The following is a 16,521-nucleotide window of genomic DNA, read 5'->3' as shown; positions in this document are numbered from 1 at the left end:
TTTTTCTGCCTCAATACCATGCTGTTTACGTTGTGATGACTCTCCTGTGTTTTTTACTTTTAACACAGTTGACAGTTGAGTCGACCTTTGGCTACGAGTTATGGCACAAAGCGGGGTTGTCCTTACGAATTTCTTAGTAAAATGGCCCAGCCACCACTTCCCTCGAGCGAAGCGAGGACGGCCCGCGGCAGGCGCCGCCGGAGGCATCCGTTCAGCCGACCCCTTCCTGACTGGTCAGGTAGCTTATTTTACCTGTACGTACCAATTACTTGGGCTGTCATCGCCCGGAACGAGGGCAACAGCAACTACGAACAAGTTCCTCGCAATCGGTGCCCTCTTTCGTCGCACTCAGCAGTCAAATCTTTAGTTGCATCACTGATCCTGGGTACGCTCCTTGTCTGATGGTGTCATTTCCCGTGGCCCAGGTACTATAGCATCAAAAAAATTCGCCCAATATCTCTCTATGGGTTCGGGTAATTCTGCGGTGACTATTTATATTAGCAGTTGCGGAACTAGCGACTTAAAGAGGAGATATTTATTGGATTGGTCCTGTTGGCGATAAGTATCTGACATGGAAGCCGCATTTCTCGAATGGTCACCCTATTTTCCTAGGGAAGCTGAACAGGCGTGGGCTGTGGTCGCGGCACTTATTTCGGTCACAGTCAATGGGAGGGGCGCTTGGGGAAGCGATCGGAGGAACGGTGTGAGGGACAGTTGCGGAGTCAGTTAGAGTTTTATTAGAATGCAGACTGATAAGTGTTTTGAGGAGCTCATTTTGTGTTTTTCGGGACTCTCAGATTTCTCGGATTTCTCGGAGTAGGTTTGCCAGAGATATGTTGAGATCTCCGATGCCACTCATGGTGAAACGAGCCGCGGATCAAGGATCTAATGCTTAGAGAAGGCGTATTTTCTTTGCCCAGGGTTGAAGGTAACATATTACAATCAGGTGGCAATGGAAGTTTGACTGGGGAGCAGGAACAGCTGTACGGGAACGAAGTTGGCGACTGCTGGAGCGTCAAATAATTACGAAGACAAACAAGACAAAAGCGACGTCGGAAATGCACCCATCTTGGCAAAAGACATCAAGTCAGCCAAGACGCACGTCTACTAAACAGCTTGTAGAAATTGTTCTAGTTCGGAGGGTTGCAGTCGGAAGTCGTCAGCCTCCAACATGCCGTGCAACGCTTGGCCCAAATATATGCAGCTACCCTCGCTTGGTAAGAATATATGACATTACCCCCTGCAGGTCACATTTATCCACCTATGGACACGACCAGACCGTCAGTACTCCAAGATTCTCCATGACTGCGGCACCTAGGATCCCGGCTAAAGCAAACTACAACTTGCACAGCACCGCCGTCGGTGCGACACGGCCCGGGAGACTGCTGGGCTGAGGTCCAGCAACACCAAACTTAAAGCACGCCGCGTTCCGTCACAAGGCGTCCTGCTCCGACACAACGCCTGTAACTTCACCGACAACGTTTCACATCAGCGGACAGCAACATGAAGCTGGGCCCCTGTGTCACCACAGCCGCCTACTGGCTGCCCCTGATATGGGCCGCGACCACAGCAGCCAGCCCCTCACTGGAGAAACAGCAGCAGCCATACTCGACATGGATGGCCGACAGCACGATCACACGGGGCGTCGAGGCAACCCGGTGGTACACCGAGGCGACCTTCTACCGGGGGGTCGAGGCGGCGCATAACGCGTCGGGGGACGCCCGGTACCTGTCCTTCCTGACCACGCAGATCGACGGGATCCTGCAGCGCAACGGGTCTTTCAGGGCGTACGACCTGACGGACCACCAGCTGGACAACATGCGGATCGGCGCGGCCATCCTGTACCTGTACACGGCCGCCACCGAGCCCAGCGCCAAGGCAAGATACCGCGTCGCGGCAGACTTTTTGTATGACCAACTCGTGCACCACCAGAAGCGCACGGCGTCGGGCGGGTTCTGGCATAAGGACCGCTACCCCAACCAGATGTGGCTCGACGGGCTGTTCATGGCGGGGCCATTTTCGGCCGCGTACGTGGCGCTGCCGGGGCCCCCTTCAAACGTGACGGCGGCGTGGGACGACATCGCGCTGCAGTTCGACCTGACCGAGACGCACTGCCGCGACGGCAGCTCGGGCATGCTGCGCCACGGCTACGACGAGTCTCTGCGGGCACCGTGGGCCGACAAGGCCGACGGCAGCGGCGCGAGCCCGCACGTCTGGATCCGCGCCCAGGGCTGGTATCTAATGGCGCTCGCCGACGTGCTGGACTGGTTTCCGCTGCAGCACGCTGCGCGCCCGCGGCTACTAGGATATCTACAGACGCTGGCGCGCGCCGTGGTGAGGGCGCAGGAGGCGGCGTCGGGCGGCTGGTGGCTGGTCATGGACGGCGATAGCCCCGGCCGCAAGGGCAACTACATAGAGAGCAGCGGGACCGCCATGTATGTGTATGGCCTGCTGAAGGCGGTCAGGAAGGGGTACCATGCGGACGCGGCAGAAGGGGCGGCGTTTGTTGCGGCAGCGCGACGGGCGTATGCCCTCATGACGGACAGGTTCGTTGCGAGGAACGGCACCAATGGCGGCATCAACTGGGAGGGTACCGTCAGAGTGGGCAGCTTGGACACCACGGGCGATTTCAAGGTACGCGGGCCGTTTTCTCTCTCTTCGCATTCTGGGGGTCGGTAGGCTGTGGACATGTACCACCCCAGGCCCCCTAGAGCGTGCGCTTTTCTGCCTTCGGTTCCGACGGGAAGGTGTGAAACCAGAATCCATGCTGACATGCCGCGCCCACGCGGGCGCACCGCCTCGAACAGTACTACACGAGTATCCCTATCGTCGAGAACTCGCTGATCGGCATCGGGCCGTTTATTCTGGCCAGCGTCGAGATGGAGCAGCTGCCTTCTTCGTGATGTCGTCTCTCTCCTACAACTTGTGTAGCTGTAAACCCTTGGCTTCACCGCAAAACCCACAGTCACCACTTCTTCAAGATCTTTTGTTGATCATTCGGGAAAATTTTACTAGACTGGGTGAAATCGACCCAAAGCTCTTTTCCATTTCTCTCAAGATATGCACCACCTGAAGCCTTGTCACCCTGCCCTGGTCCTCGCTGATGATCTAAACTCCAGACCATCTTTGATCTACACGAGATTCCAAATCGTTCCTGTCTCTGCAAGCAAACCTGTTTCCACCTCTCCGACTCTGTGGCGGCAATATCCGCTGCGAGGCTGGCGTGCCCAACAGCACTAGGTGAAGCTCGAGACGACCAAGGCACTTGTCATTTACATGTCGCAGACAGCGGGGCATGTACATCGTAGATTCTTGTTGGGTCCTTGCGAATGGCCAGGGTGTCGCTCGTCTAGACGATCCAGCAATTGTCGTCCATCGCTCGCAGCCAGCCAGGTATATACATCGTGACTTCTTGTTGGGTCCTTGCGCATGGCTTGACCAGAGCTGGCGAACCCAACTGCAGTGAGAAATAGGTTAGTATTCGGATTCAGAATGAAGACTCGGACTCAGAATGAAGACCCAGATGAGGAAGGGAGAGTGCGTTGCATAATTACCTCTGCCACGGACGCCATCGGGGGTGCAGAACATGCTGTCTTTCTTGACAGCCTTTCCCAGCTTTCCCTTTTAGGTGAACTCTTGCTACTTGCCCGCGGGCACGAAAGTGGCCGCAATTCTTTTTTTTTCTTTTTTTTCTGTTCGAGACGAGGTCGTGAATTTGTCATTGCCAAGTCCAACGCGGATCGGGCGGCCGGCAAGATAAATCCGTTCATCTTCTCAAGAGCATCGCGAGCCTGGGCGCATCACGGAACCTACACCATGTTAGCACACATTCAACGATGATGACTCGTCAGGGTAAAGAACTGACTGAGCTAGTCAGTCACGATAGCAATGTCTTGGCCGGTATAATCTGTGGGGAAGGGGCGATCCGAGAGACTGGCTGAGGAGGTGGGCGGTTTTGTTCACGCCATCTTGTGATTGTGGGTTGAAAGTGGAAGAAGAAAAATCAAGTATTCGGTCTGTTTCGACTCTCCGTACCTCTTGCTTTGTCGCTCCGATGACCCTCAAGTGGGGCAGCTTGACACCTCGAAAAAGTACACCTTTTCTTTGCCAAAAAAACGGTGCCTTGGCGTCCGAGAGAGAGGCCGCAAGCTGGTGAAAAATGTTAGTTTGTCATGTTCGGCGTGGTAACAACCAATCGTGCAGGATGAAGGGCACAGACTTTGAGAGATGAAACACTTGGACGGGAGGGGACTCTTACGAACAGTCCTGGCGGTTCTCTTCGTCCTGAAAGTGTGCGTGCTGCCTTGTCAAATGATCAAAAATGAGCGCCGAATTCGAAATGCTTGGCATTATCTCGTGTCCTAGAGGGCGATACTAACCGTCTGTTAGAGGTCTGCTAGAGGTCTGCTAGAGGTCTGCTAGAAGTAGAGCGAGAAGAAAAAGACAATTTTGTGAAATCTAGCGGTAGGGAAAAAAGTCCTACACGAGGAACTACGTCAATGCTCGATTCGAAAGTGGAGAAGAAAATCGCATACGCTGCTGCGGTTTTCTTTTCAAAGTTCAGTCCCATCTTTCAGTCCCGCAAGCCACTAGGCACGGGGGAAAAGAGAAAAACCCCCTACCCCTCCAAAGGCGGTGTGTCCAAAGTCGTCCGGTTAACCTCCTCTACCCCCTTGCAGACCCTCCCTAACTTTCCAGCGCTCTTTTCGCCTTCCACTAAAATTCAAATAGTTTGGTCAAGTCTCGCTATCCGCGTTCAATCCTCAACACCCATCAACCAATCAAGGCATATAATACACGGGACTCGCGATTTCAGAGATAACTTACTATAATCCGGTCATCATATCTCCTCACCAGCATGGTCTGAAGAAACATAGCTAATGCTAGTTTCCATGGTGTCTATCCAGATTTTGGGCGAGCATAGGGCTAGAGCTTGTGCCGTCTGACATTCGCCACTTGGCCCGCTTAGCAGAGACGTCCATCTACCAACACCAGGAGTGTCGATCCCGACCCAGAAGCCGGCAACGTACCTCATCCATACCGATTACCTACACCGTCCATACCGATTACCTACGCCGACCACAGCACATTGCGAGCGCTAGTAGCGCGACTGTCGAGCCATTCCTCGGCCTCGGAGCCTACTAGGTGGTGATATCTATCTCAAGTTCGAGAAACTGGCTGGTGGCGAGGGCTATCGGCAAATAATAGGGAGGTGTGAAATTGAGCGAGAAGAGGAGCGCGTACGGCGGGCCATCGAACAGAAACTCAAGAACGCCGTTGACAAGGGAAACGATGACTCGGGCTCGACCGAAGCGGCAGTGGCTGGTCGCAAGCGGAGGAAGAGGTGGGACGTGTCTTCAAGACCAGAACCAGACGCATGATTGCCGCCGGGCTGGACAAGATTTTCGACTGGAAGGGCGGACGAGGTCGCGAACGACATGGCGGGACCCGAAAGATCATTCAGTGGACGGCAGTGCAGTTGCTTCGTGATATACAGGAAGCGGTGGCACGATCTTGTTCGGAGGCACAGAACAGATCCAGTCTATACAAATAATTCAGCATTTCACTATTTACAACCAGTTTTTCGTTTCTTGTTACTATTGAGCGCTCTTTCCTTTTAGGACTCAAGCCCCCCTCTCTCCTCTAGGCTCTCTGGGGACGTGATACCGAGAACAAACCTCTATTTATTAGATTCGCCGTCACCGCCTTATCATTTTCTCGAGTGGACTGACTTTTATAACTACGCTGGGGGGGAGGTTTATTAAAAAGACAGTACGGACTTTGGTCGAGGAGAAGAAAAGTTAACTTCGTATCATGTATTCTAGATCCACGTAGCTTCTGCCGCTCTCTGTTTCTCCCCTCTCTCAAGCACACCAATCATAAGCACGTAGAGGAGCAATCCACCATGGCAGCCCTGATAGGGGGGCCCGGATTTCAGCTGTACAATCGGTACTTTTCAATGCTGCCTCCCATGTGTAGATTGGGACGGTACCGTGACCATAGGAAAACGCGTTGCCGGGCTTTCTTCAAAATATGTTCAAATTTGGGACCTGGATAATAACGCTGTTGACTTGCGTAATTATTTCGCCCAGTAAAAATGGCCAACTTTGGTATGAATCAAGATGTTGGGTTAGCTGTTGGCTAGCAGCAAAGGGCTGTCAGTTACATGGCTAGGTAGGTACATGGGTGAATGTATCATTATTCTCCGGATCAGGAGACTTTGGCCAGGGCCCGAGGTTGACAATCTACACATTAGTGGCTGCATCAAAAAGTGCCGATCTCACAGCTAAAACGCCATCAGTTGATGACAGCCGCCGTGGTGGATATCTTGTTGGTAGGTAGGTGTACGTCACAATAGGGTCGGTGCCCCGATGAGTACCCTTTTCATTCATCCCATCTTTCAACCCCTCCAGCGGGCAGAAAAGAAAAAGCGGTGTATCCAGGCGCGACATCTCTCGTTTTGAGCTTTCTTCTCAGCCCTTCCCTGTTTCCAGCGCCCTCTTCCCCTTCCCTTTCAGCACTGTCGACTCCCGATCACACGCGTCAGGTTCCGTCTAAATCATCAAACAACCGATCAAGGTATGTAACAAAATACGCCTCTCGATCAGATAAAAACTGGCTAACAACCGATTACTAGATAACGAAAGCGTGGTGCGAAACATACATTTATCCCTTCGCACTATGGACGAAGACGAGTACGTTCCTTTTCTCCCTCATTCACTCCCGATCAGTTAGTTGAGATTCAGACTAGAAACTAACCGTATAATTCACACTACAGCGATCTTAACTACCGCCACGTGCAGTGGCAGCGGCTGAACGACCGTCTGCAAAATTTGAGGCGACACCTCCAGGTGCTGGATGAGCATCTCGGCATATTAGAGTTTGTCCTCTTCGGTGCTAGGCCCCACCCGGTCTAGCCTATATATTGGCGGGTCCTCCGTGCCGTCGTCGCCACGCTCTTGGAGGCCGTCGGGGACTATCTCGGCATCAACTGGTTCCGGCCTATATTTCAGCCGGTCGTCCGTGCCTTCATCGCCACGCTCATGGAGGCCCTCTGGGACTATCTCGTTAACAACCGGCGCTCAATTCGGAGAAGACATGGGGGATGACGGGAAATGGTGGTTGGAACCGAAAGATCAGTCATCGTCATTTTGGACGGCGGTGGATATAGGAAGATTGAAGCTCTGGCACGGCGGGGACGGAGACCTACAGTATAAATCGTTCGGCATTTCACATCATTTTCCACCAATCCTTATTCCTCACTGTGGCGCGTGCTTGTACTTTAGACTCAGGCCCTTCTCTAGGCTTCTTAGCGACGTGATAAGGGGAACGAATCTCGACGGGAGGTATCGTCGCCACCTTCTATGCAAACTAGGGTTTCATCACAACGTTGGGTGGAGGTTCAATCCTTTATACCTCATCTCCGTCTTCTCCTGAACAGTTTGAAATCTTAAAGGTTAGCTAAACAACCCACTACTGCTTTTGGTTAAGGAGGCGAAAAAGGAAGGTCCAAGCATCTCGTTGGGTTCCACGCTGCTGCTGCCGGTCCTGCTGCTGCCGGTCCTGCCGCTGTCTATCCTCGCAAATTCTCTCTGACTCGTAACGTCTCGGCGCTACTCCCTGGCCTGGTCCTGTCGCTGCTCTTTCTTGCGCTTCTCCTCGCCCTGTCGGTTGCCCTCTAATTATCGTGGCGCGATCTCGAAGCCCGCCGCGATATTCGCCGGACGGCAACACCAAGCACCGCACATCCGCACGCCACGCACCATGCACGCCACCAACCTCACAACATCCTCCCCTCTCCCCCGCTCCCCCGCTATCACCAACCCGGTCTATCACTAGCAAAACGTATTTTGAGCGCATTTGGCAAATAGTGTTTTAAGCCTATGGCGTCGAATTGCTTCCGTAGCCCAGCGCTGTTGTTTTTGGGCTAAAAAACGATGAAAATCAGACCTCTCCATTGGGAATTTTCAGAGAGGTCAGTCATCTGACAGGAATGCCGACGAGTGCTCTCACCCCGACCCTGAGTCCCAAGGATGAAAGCACCCTGATATATTCCAATTCAGCCCGTTTCACCGTGCCTTAAACTTTGTGAGAGCCTGCCGTCGCTCAGTGGTGTTTATATCCTGGTGTCTGAAGTGTAAATGATGAGTGCCTGCGCTTCTTTAACGGCGTGAGGGCCCCGACGCCGATGTCTATGTTTATTCACCTAGGTGTTCCATCCCCTGTGTGTTTTCCACATATTGATCTATTTGGCGTAGGGTGTGATTTCTTGCCTGAATCGAGAGGCAGTGGGGCCGTGTTCGGCAAGGTCCGAGGCCGCGAGGAAACGGTTGAGCGAAGGGGCCAAGAGCGCAAGCTACGGAGCTGTTTGCGTGACATATGAAGTCGTTCTTTCTGTTTCGCTGGTAGTCTTTTGTTTTCAAATCTGTTCCTGAAGCATTATCGTTCGTTGAAAATTTACCGGTACTGCGGGTCGCGGGAACGCTCATCGTGGCTTTCGCCTGGAGAGAGGTAGAATCTTGTCACGGCCTGGAACACCTGTGAATATGACGGTCAGCGTGTATTTTTCTGGTGTCAGGCAGTCAGAGACAGTCTTTGGCGACGTAGCTGGTAAATTTGTCGTAAAGTGTTCCAGATGACGCACAGGCGCATTTAGGAGATAGGTCAGGACGCAGGACGCCGTCGGGGATGTAGGTGCTTGCTGAGCTGCTTTGGCTGTCGTGACTGCTTTGGCTGTCGCGACCCGGTCGACTGGCATTTCACGTGGCATAGATCCTTTTCCAAGGAAGCGTTGACAGCAAGGTGACACAAGTAGAAATATTTCCAGGACTTTTCTGGAGCTAGCTGAGGGTTTGTGGGCGATTATGCTGGTTGATCTTTGCTGGGCGTGGGCAAACACGAGGCTGATCGTGGACGCGTGGCACGATGGCTCACGCGATTTCTCATTACAACCGCCTCTGGTAGCACTGCCAACAGCCGACGGAAAGAACCGAGCAACACGGCACGGCTGAGATCGAGAAGCGAACTTCGGTTTCTTGAGCTACGGGGGAACTGGCGTCCAGGTGAGACGAGAATTAGTGGGCAACGAAATCAAACCATTCGAAGCACAGGCTTCTTCACGCGATCTCACGCCTGGGCACACACTGGTCAGGCTTCACGTTACTGACGACACGGGTTTCGGCATACAGACAAGCAAACACAAGTGGGCAAGAATGACGACGAGCAAGGACAGCAAGGACAGCAAGGGCAGCAAGGGCAGCAAGGACAGCAAGGACAGCAACAAGAAAAGAAGAGAAGGCTTCCTTCTCCATGACACCACTGAAGCGGCGATCACAGTGAAAAAAATTGGTGTTCAAAAGAACTAGACCGAAGTCTGTGGGAATCAAAAATTAAGCCGGTCTGCCCTCCGCAATAGACAAGAGAATGACGTCACTGCCGCGGAGTGCAATGTAGAGTGAAGACACTAGGCCAAGGAAATCTTGATCTCCCTGGTCCCCGACACGAGTTGGTCCGGTGTTAAGCAACCCTGGTTTGGGGAAAAAAAGAAAAGAAGAGGAAGTTCGGGGAGGGGGAGGCTGGTTTTATAAAGAACTTAGTTGGTCCGTGCACGGCTGCAATTTTTGGTGTGGGTCCTCCTCTTCCCCTTGCGCCCTGCTCTACGTCCAGGCGGCCGTAGAGTGGGGCAGGCGAGAAGGTGGAAGGTGCTAGATTCACGCCTCGGGGGGGGAACAGGCATCCTAATAGCTGGTGACGCGGCTGGCGAGCGCCCTGGTCGGGACCGAGGCCGCGTCTAGACCCTCTGCTCGCCCTGTTGCTGCGGTACTCAGCCCAGGCTAGTGCGAGACTGGGCCCGGCTGAGGAGATTCGCGTTTGGCCGTGACGTAGTTCTCCCCGTGAGGCATTCACTAGTTGCGCTAGGGCGACAGAGACGGCAGTCCACGTCCTCGTTTACTTGTAGCCTCCCTACCTGGCGCTATCGTCAACATGCTATCGTGATGATGATTTACATTGGTGGGTCATCCTTTCCTGGAGGGTGTGCCTCCATTAGCTAGATGCATTGCGTGCAGAAGTTGTTCCCTCATCCTTGGACCATGTGGCCTTGATATCCGCGTGGAAACTGGTGCAGACTTGCAGTTTGATATTTCACTTCCCACCGCCCGTATTCCTGTTTCATTCGGCCCACTGCCATGCAGCGACATGACACGAATATGCTATACAGCCTTCCTCTTCTCCCTATAGCAGCAAGCTCGAGGATTTGCTGGCTATCCGTGAGAAATGGTACCGCACTTGCCAGAAGCAGCCCATACCTCTCGTCAGAGTTCTATAGCAAAAAGCCTGGGGTCGATTTGACAAGATTATCAAACTAACCCTGCAAGACTTCGTTAATCTCCGGAACGAGAATCCGCTACGATGGACATATTGTCGGCATTTCCCAGGATGAATCTAGAAAAGTCTGGGAGTTCACAGTACAAAAGACCTGTAAAAAGCTTAGGATACAGTTCATCCTCATGGCCCCGGATCTCGAAACAATCGATCGATTTAAGGGGTTCGACAATATCCCTAACAACGACGCATACGACTGAGAGGTAGAGCTGCTTCACCCATCCCGTATAAAGTGGAGCACCTGGCTATGCTGACTTACAGTGTTTGAATACGAGCTGTGTCTTATGTCGTCCTTTTATCTCCCGGAATGGCGGATATGTGGTTGAATTAGAATTGGGGGCTATACCGGTTTGCGGGTTGCGTGGACTATTTTGAGATATTTGGGAAGCATGCAGGAAAAAAGCCGAGAGTGGATACAGTTTTTTTAAAATGTCGCCCTCCACTGGCCGAGCTTTAGGCTGTTTCAGACTTCTAAAATAGGGTTCTCGACTGCCTACTTAGTTGATGTTTGTCGTGGGATATACTTGATAGATACACCAGTTTAGTATAAGAAGGGTGATGCAAAGTACTATGCACAGTACATCTCTTCACCGGCTTCTAGGATCTTATTTTAGCGATTAGGGATGAAGCTTATATTCTGGGAAATGGTTATGGCATATATAACACCGCGCATCAAGCAATTGCGAGGATGAGAGAGAGATAGGGCCACGTGTGATTGTATCGACTCACTTGCTAAAGGCAAATTACCTGGCGGTGCGACATCCTTTCCTCTATTTATATCCCCATCCTCTCCGGATATATTTAATTCTAATCATATTTCAACTGAACTTTACGACGGCGAGCGGCCAGTTCTTGACCACTTAATGCAACGTCTAGAGCTACTCTAGCGATAATAACTAGACACGTAGCATATCGAAACCTAGATAGGCAATTAACTGTTTAGTATGTATCTTCTAGCAGCAAAAAGATTAGGGTACGCTACAATGTGCAGAAATTTTAGGTTATGTGCTAAAAATGACAGGCGCCCAAGATCTAGCAAGACTGCCACCGTTTTCCTTTACCTCACCACCCCGCCAGGAAACTCGCGCTCCTGCGGTAACCTAAACCTCTGAAACCCCCTAAAGGCTTACAAGAGCGGAGCTACTAAGCACCCTCCTACACAATGAGATGGTTAGTTGTGCGGCGGGCTCGCTCAGGAAAGTTAATACGAAGGAATGCCTAATTCCAGGCCATGACGGCCCCAAAATCGATATGCTGTCGCTGGTAAAGCGTTGGCTGGAGAGTAAAGCCTGCGGCCGGTAGCTGATGATTATCGACAAGGCTGACGACGTGCAACTCTTCAGTCAGCCGGGGAATTTCGAACAGTGGATTCCTAAATCCGCGCAAAGGTCATTCTCGTGACTACGAGGAATAAGGTGGCTGGCTCGAAGCTGACTTGAGGCGAATGCCTAATCGAGGTCCGGAGGATGGACGAGGGCGAGCCGCGGCAACTGCTGCAAGACAAATTTTCCCTACTGTAAGAAAACACATCGAATAACCAAAAGCTTGTATATTATGCAAGGTTCGAGCTAAGCGCTGCGTCTTCCCGTATCAATACTTATATTTAAGCTCTTCTGGGCGCTCGCGTACGGACTCTTGTCGAGTGTTTCCTAGTAGCACCAGACACAAGAAGCAGAACCCGAAGTCCAATCATTGATACGCTAGCCCAAAATAATGAACTCAATACACCTTGCGTCTCAATCAACTGGTCGGATAATCCCCTATAAAAATAAAGCAGCCAGAGAAAAACAGTGAGTTCGGCTAAAGAAGACAGTGGGTTATGAAAAAGATCGGTTAGAAGCGGCCATATGACAGGGTTCCAAAAGAGAAGATGAACAGCTGTCCACGCTGTAGAGAATATAGCGGTTGATAACAATACATTTCGAGTACTGAGTTAGAAGAACACTCGAACCTATAAAGAGAAAGACAATATGAAACTATCTCACGTTAGGCTCTCATACCATAGTATAATATTAGTTGGCTTACCAGTACTCTCATCGCTGAGGGGTACTCCATTTTAAAGTAAACGTGATGTTAGATGATTATTATTCAAAGGTACTGTATGTTCTGATAGGCGATACTACAGTAAGACTTGCATTATTATATTGTTTTTAGGCCATGATCGGAGCCCGAATCTGGTCCCCCTATGTGTAAGTCCTAAACCTGGTCACTCAGATGAAAAGCTTACAAAGATCTATATTTACAATACTCGGACGAATTACCCTCTAGGCATGGGGACAAGATTGATCCTTTAGTACCCATGCGCTGCTTCACGTGAGTAGTACTTGGCACCGACTCGGATATGCAAGTCTAGCCCTAAGCAGGCGGCGAGCAGTCTCGGTAGTTTTTTTGCACTGCGACCGCAATTTTTACCTGCAACAAACTCTGTTGGTACCATCCTGGCTACTATGCGTCTCCTCAACGCAAAGACTTGCCGACTCGAGGAATTCTTTGGGGACTACACACCTCCATATGCCATTCTATCCCACACTTGGGGGAAGGAAGAGGTTAGCCTCTAGGATGTTGAAGCGATCTCGCCCCCGACTCACAAGCTGGGCTACGAAAAGATCACCTGGTCCTGCCGCAAGGCCCAGACCTTCGCTCTGAGATATGTCTGGGTTGACACCTGCTGCATCTAAGAATGTTTACCCGACCACTAAGCCCTACAAAAAAGGGTGTGTTTGCCGCCGCAAACGCAAGTCGCTTACGCGCTTTGAGCCTTGTCAAACGGTGAACGGCAACAAGTGGGAGCCTCTGAACTTAGACCTGAGCCTAGTTTTCGGCCACTAGACAGAATCTTGTCAGCACTGCACACTGGATTTAGTGGAATTCATGGGGTTGTAATTACGTGGTTGTATTACTTGTGTCTCTTTTCCTTTAACCAGGAGAAGGAGGGGTTATTATACTGTATAACTATTTCTTAGGGGTAAAGAGTGTGTTTGTCTTGTTGGAGGAGCATTATGGTACCTAAGGGTACATTTATCAGGCAGAGGTGCTTGTATCTTAGGTTATCTTTGTTGGGAACAGAGTCATTGCCTTCATGTAGTTATGCTAGCATCAAGTTGGGCATTCAGGGCTTGGGCGGCTGCGACGTTTGCCGAGGCTTATTCATTTGTCCTGAAGAGGGGCTTCGGCACCAACTCTGCCTCATTGGATAGATTACTCTTCGGCGCGCATTGTAAAAACCCGAAATCTAGCACCTTACGAGGCACAGTCTCTAGTTTTATCATAATCCGCCATGGTGTGAGGTGGCCCTATATGGAGAGGACCTACTTGGCGGATTTAGCCCACCACTTGAGTTGGCTCTGCCTGAAGATTTCTTCCTTCGGTGCAGTATCCTCTACGCAGCTACAATAGGATTGTTTGCTTGCTTTCATTTGCCACGAGACTTTTTGCCATGAGCCCCACATATGGCTAAGGAAGAGGACTCGTTTTGTGTTGAGTGCTCCTAGATGGACTTGGTAAGGGGGATCCTCGTAGCTGAAGAACATTTCGCGACTGCGCGAAAGGACGTCTGGCACAGTCTAGACGGTTTAGGGTATGGGGTTGATGAAGCGCAGACTGGATTAGAAATAGAGTTCTACCTGAGACGACTTGGGATTCCATAGAGACGTAGTACCTAGTATACGACTTTGACGACCTCACATGCCAGGCCTATCTCCTTTTTTCGCTAGATGAACATCGTACGACCACAAAAGCAAAGGCGGCAAACTCATCGGGCTGACCGTGTGGTGCACGGCGGTCTACTGTGGTCGAATGGGATATCGGACCGCTTGGAAGACGTTCTAACATCCTGTATTTCTTGCAATCGATCGCGTTATGTAGGGAGTACCACGGCGGCGCGTGCTATACTGACAAGTCGCCGCATGATAGCGAGCTGCCCGCTTTCTGAACAATCGATTGCCACTCCGACGAGCTCCCGGTGGTGTCCTGCCTGTGGCTGGAGTAGTATGTCGCTCTCAGCTATGTTTGAGGCCAGATAACGAAGTCATCGTGTCAGATTAGCCACATGCCAAGTTACGTGGTTGACCCCGGTCGTGGCGCCGATCCACCGCAGGGGGTGGCTAGTGCGCCACAACAGAGACTTCTAGAAGAACGGGCGAGAGCCAGGAATTGAAGAAAACACACAATTAAACCTATCCAACCGTGCAACTGACACAATTCGCAGTCAGATTCGCTACACAAGCCCTGTCACTACCGTTTGAGTCGCGCGCACGGAAAGCTACGCCAATTACGACCAAAACGCCCAAAAAGAAGCGCAATGACGACCAACGCGACACAATCGACCGTGATCTTCAACGGCCCAGAGGATTGGCACGCTTGGGCTGATGCCCTCAAGGCCAAGGCTACACAGGTCAACCTCTGGCAGTATTTCGAAGGCACGGAATGGCCGGAGGAGCCCACGTTTCCAGAACCAAGATACTTCGATCAAAATAGGACCACCACGACAAACTCCACGGTGGAAGACGACGACGACGAGGATGTGGAGACTCAGCTCCTACAAACCGAAGTCGATCGTATGCCACCGCCGCCGACCCACGGAATCCGTGATCCGAACAACGCCGACTACCCAAGGCTCCGTGGAGCGGCTCTCCAGAAACGACGGGAAAAAGACCAGCGTGTACGACAGGAACTGGCAGCACAACGGCACAATGCCGCGAGCCCGGCCAACGACGAGACCATCCTCTCCGAGAGAGGCAAGGAACAATACAACATGGCTATAACGCGATACACACGCGCGCAAAGACAATACGATAAGATCCAGAAGGAGGCTTCAACTCTACTAGACTAGACGTATAAACTCCAAGACCCCAAAGAGAGAGAGCAGCACCCCGAGTCGGAGGGGATCCTCTTGAGGGCGAAGCAGTCGCAGCCGTGGATCCAGCGCACGATCCTCACAAGGCCGCACGATCCAGAGTGTGGAGGAGTGTGACGTCTGCTCCAAGAACAGCCACAACGCAGAGGACTGTTACTACACGTACCTAGACAACTACCTAGACCTACTAGAGTGGTGGAACCACCAGAGTATCATCCACCAGAAGAGAGCAGTGGCACGACTTCTTAAGGCAGATCCCAGTCTTGCCGAGAGAGTTCGTAAGATTAAGGAGAACCGCGCGATGAGGTGACTAGCTACCCTCTTTGCTACGGAGGAAGTCTTCCACGCATTCATGATCAAGGCGGTCCCTTATCACATTGCCCCAAAAGAGAGATTACTCGCGTACGCAGCATTTAGCCTCGACACCTATCCTCTGAGCAAATCCACTCTCCTCGACTCTGGCGCGACCTTACACATCTTTAACGACCGTCGGAGATTCCACAACTACCGCCATGCAGTCCACGGCGAAGAAGTCGTCGCTGGCGACTCTCGGATCCGAATCCTTGGCTGGGGCACAGTAACGATCTTGATTACAAAGCCGGCAGGCCGAAAAACAAGGCTCATTTTCCCCGAAGTGGCCTACTGCGAAGGTTTCAACACCAACATAGTATCCCTAAGGAGACTCAACCACCTCGGATACTACTTCAATAATAAGGACGACACTCTCCGGCGGCTCAAGAACGATCGTGCAATCGGCAAAATTCTCAATCACTATAACCAGTTTGTCCTAGAGTTCGTTCCTCTCAGAGATGCCAGAGGCACACGACGGCGCGTTCTCTACACACAACTACACTTCATGGACTAGCCGGAAGCCGAGCTGTGAGACTGGATTACTCTGGCATGGCAGACTCGGCCATCCAGGCGCAGAAGCAATCGTACACCTCCCTGTAGCCACCGAGGGCGCCAAGATCCGTGGCCCAACCGGCTACAATTGCCCAGCTTGTGGTCAAGCGAAAGCCAAGCGCAAAATACGGCGTGTGCCACGAGAGCCACCAAAAGGAGTGGGCGAGACGATCGCTATCGACCTCCTCGACCTCGCTCCAGATCCAGATGGACTGTCCTCCGCGATGCTATTCACTTGCCGAAAATCAAGCTATGTGTTTGACGCCTATTTGACCGATCGCAAGATGCCTAGCACTCAACGCATAATTACTAAGTTCTTCACAATTGTCGAGAAACAACACGGACTAGCAGTAAAGAGGATCGAGACCGACAACGAGATC

The 16,521-nt window shown here is 51.8% G+C and overlaps 4 protein-coding genes across 4 annotated transcripts; all 4 read left to right on the top strand.

The window, feature by feature from the left end:
- Positions 1 to 1,503: 1,503 nt before the first annotated feature.
- Positions 1,504 to 2,903, top strand: B0T26DRAFT_650057 (glycosyl hydrolase; the record flags this gene model as incomplete). The annotated part of the gene is made up of 2 exons (XM_060438147.1): positions 1,504 to 2,634; positions 2,808 to 2,903. The coding sequence occupies 2 exons, from the start codon at positions 1,504 to 1,506 to the stop codon at positions 2,901 to 2,903; spliced, it is 1,227 nt and encodes a 408-aa protein (XP_060294911.1).
- A 3,002-nt stretch (positions 2,904 to 5,905) lies between these two features.
- On the top strand, positions 5,906 to 7,109 carry B0T26DRAFT_677896 (uncharacterized protein; the record flags this gene model as incomplete). Its single annotated transcript, XM_060440158.1, has 6 exons — positions 5,906 to 5,975; positions 6,093 to 6,110; positions 6,287 to 6,334; positions 6,638 to 6,695; positions 6,779 to 6,851; positions 6,918 to 7,109. 6 exons carry the CDS (start codon positions 5,906 to 5,908, stop codon positions 7,107 to 7,109), a joined length of 459 nt encoding a protein of 152 aa, XP_060294910.1.
- A 5,721-nt stretch (positions 7,110 to 12,830) lies between these two features.
- B0T26DRAFT_651714 (uncharacterized protein) lies at positions 12,831 to 13,061 on the top strand (the record flags this gene model as incomplete). Its single annotated transcript, XM_060438297.1, is given in 2 exon segments — positions 12,831 to 12,929; positions 12,942 to 13,061. The coding sequence occupies 2 exon segments, from the start codon at positions 12,831 to 12,833 to the stop codon at positions 13,059 to 13,061; spliced, it is 219 nt and encodes a 72-aa protein (XP_060294909.1).
- A 1,513-nt stretch (positions 13,062 to 14,574) lies between these two features.
- B0T26DRAFT_366991 (uncharacterized protein) lies at positions 14,575 to 15,222 on the top strand. Its single transcript, XM_060434641.1, has one exon. It carries the CDS (start codon positions 14,684 to 14,686, stop codon positions 15,212 to 15,214), a length of 531 nt encoding a protein of 176 aa, XP_060294908.1. The 5' UTR covers positions 14,575 to 14,683; the 3' UTR covers positions 15,215 to 15,222.
- The last annotated feature ends 1,299 nt before the right edge of the window (positions 15,223 to 16,521 follow it).

Source organism: Lasiosphaeria miniovina (genome assembly GCF_030549165.1).
Source record: "Lasiosphaeria miniovina strain SMH2392-1A chromosome Unknown B0T26scaffold_5, whole genome shotgun sequence".
In the NCBI taxonomy this organism is placed as follows: Eukaryota; Fungi; Ascomycota; class Sordariomycetes; order Sordariales; family Lasiosphaeriaceae; genus Lasiosphaeria; species Lasiosphaeria miniovina.
The sequence above is the reverse complement of the archived record's forward strand: the minus strand, read 5'-3'. Positions and strand labels throughout refer to the sequence as shown.

Bases quoted from the DNA above. Each gene is read 5' to 3' on its own strand.
- B0T26DRAFT_366991 (XM_060434641.1), top strand. From the start codon at position 14,684: ATGACGACCAACGCGACACAATCGACCGTGATCTTCAACGGCCCAGAG.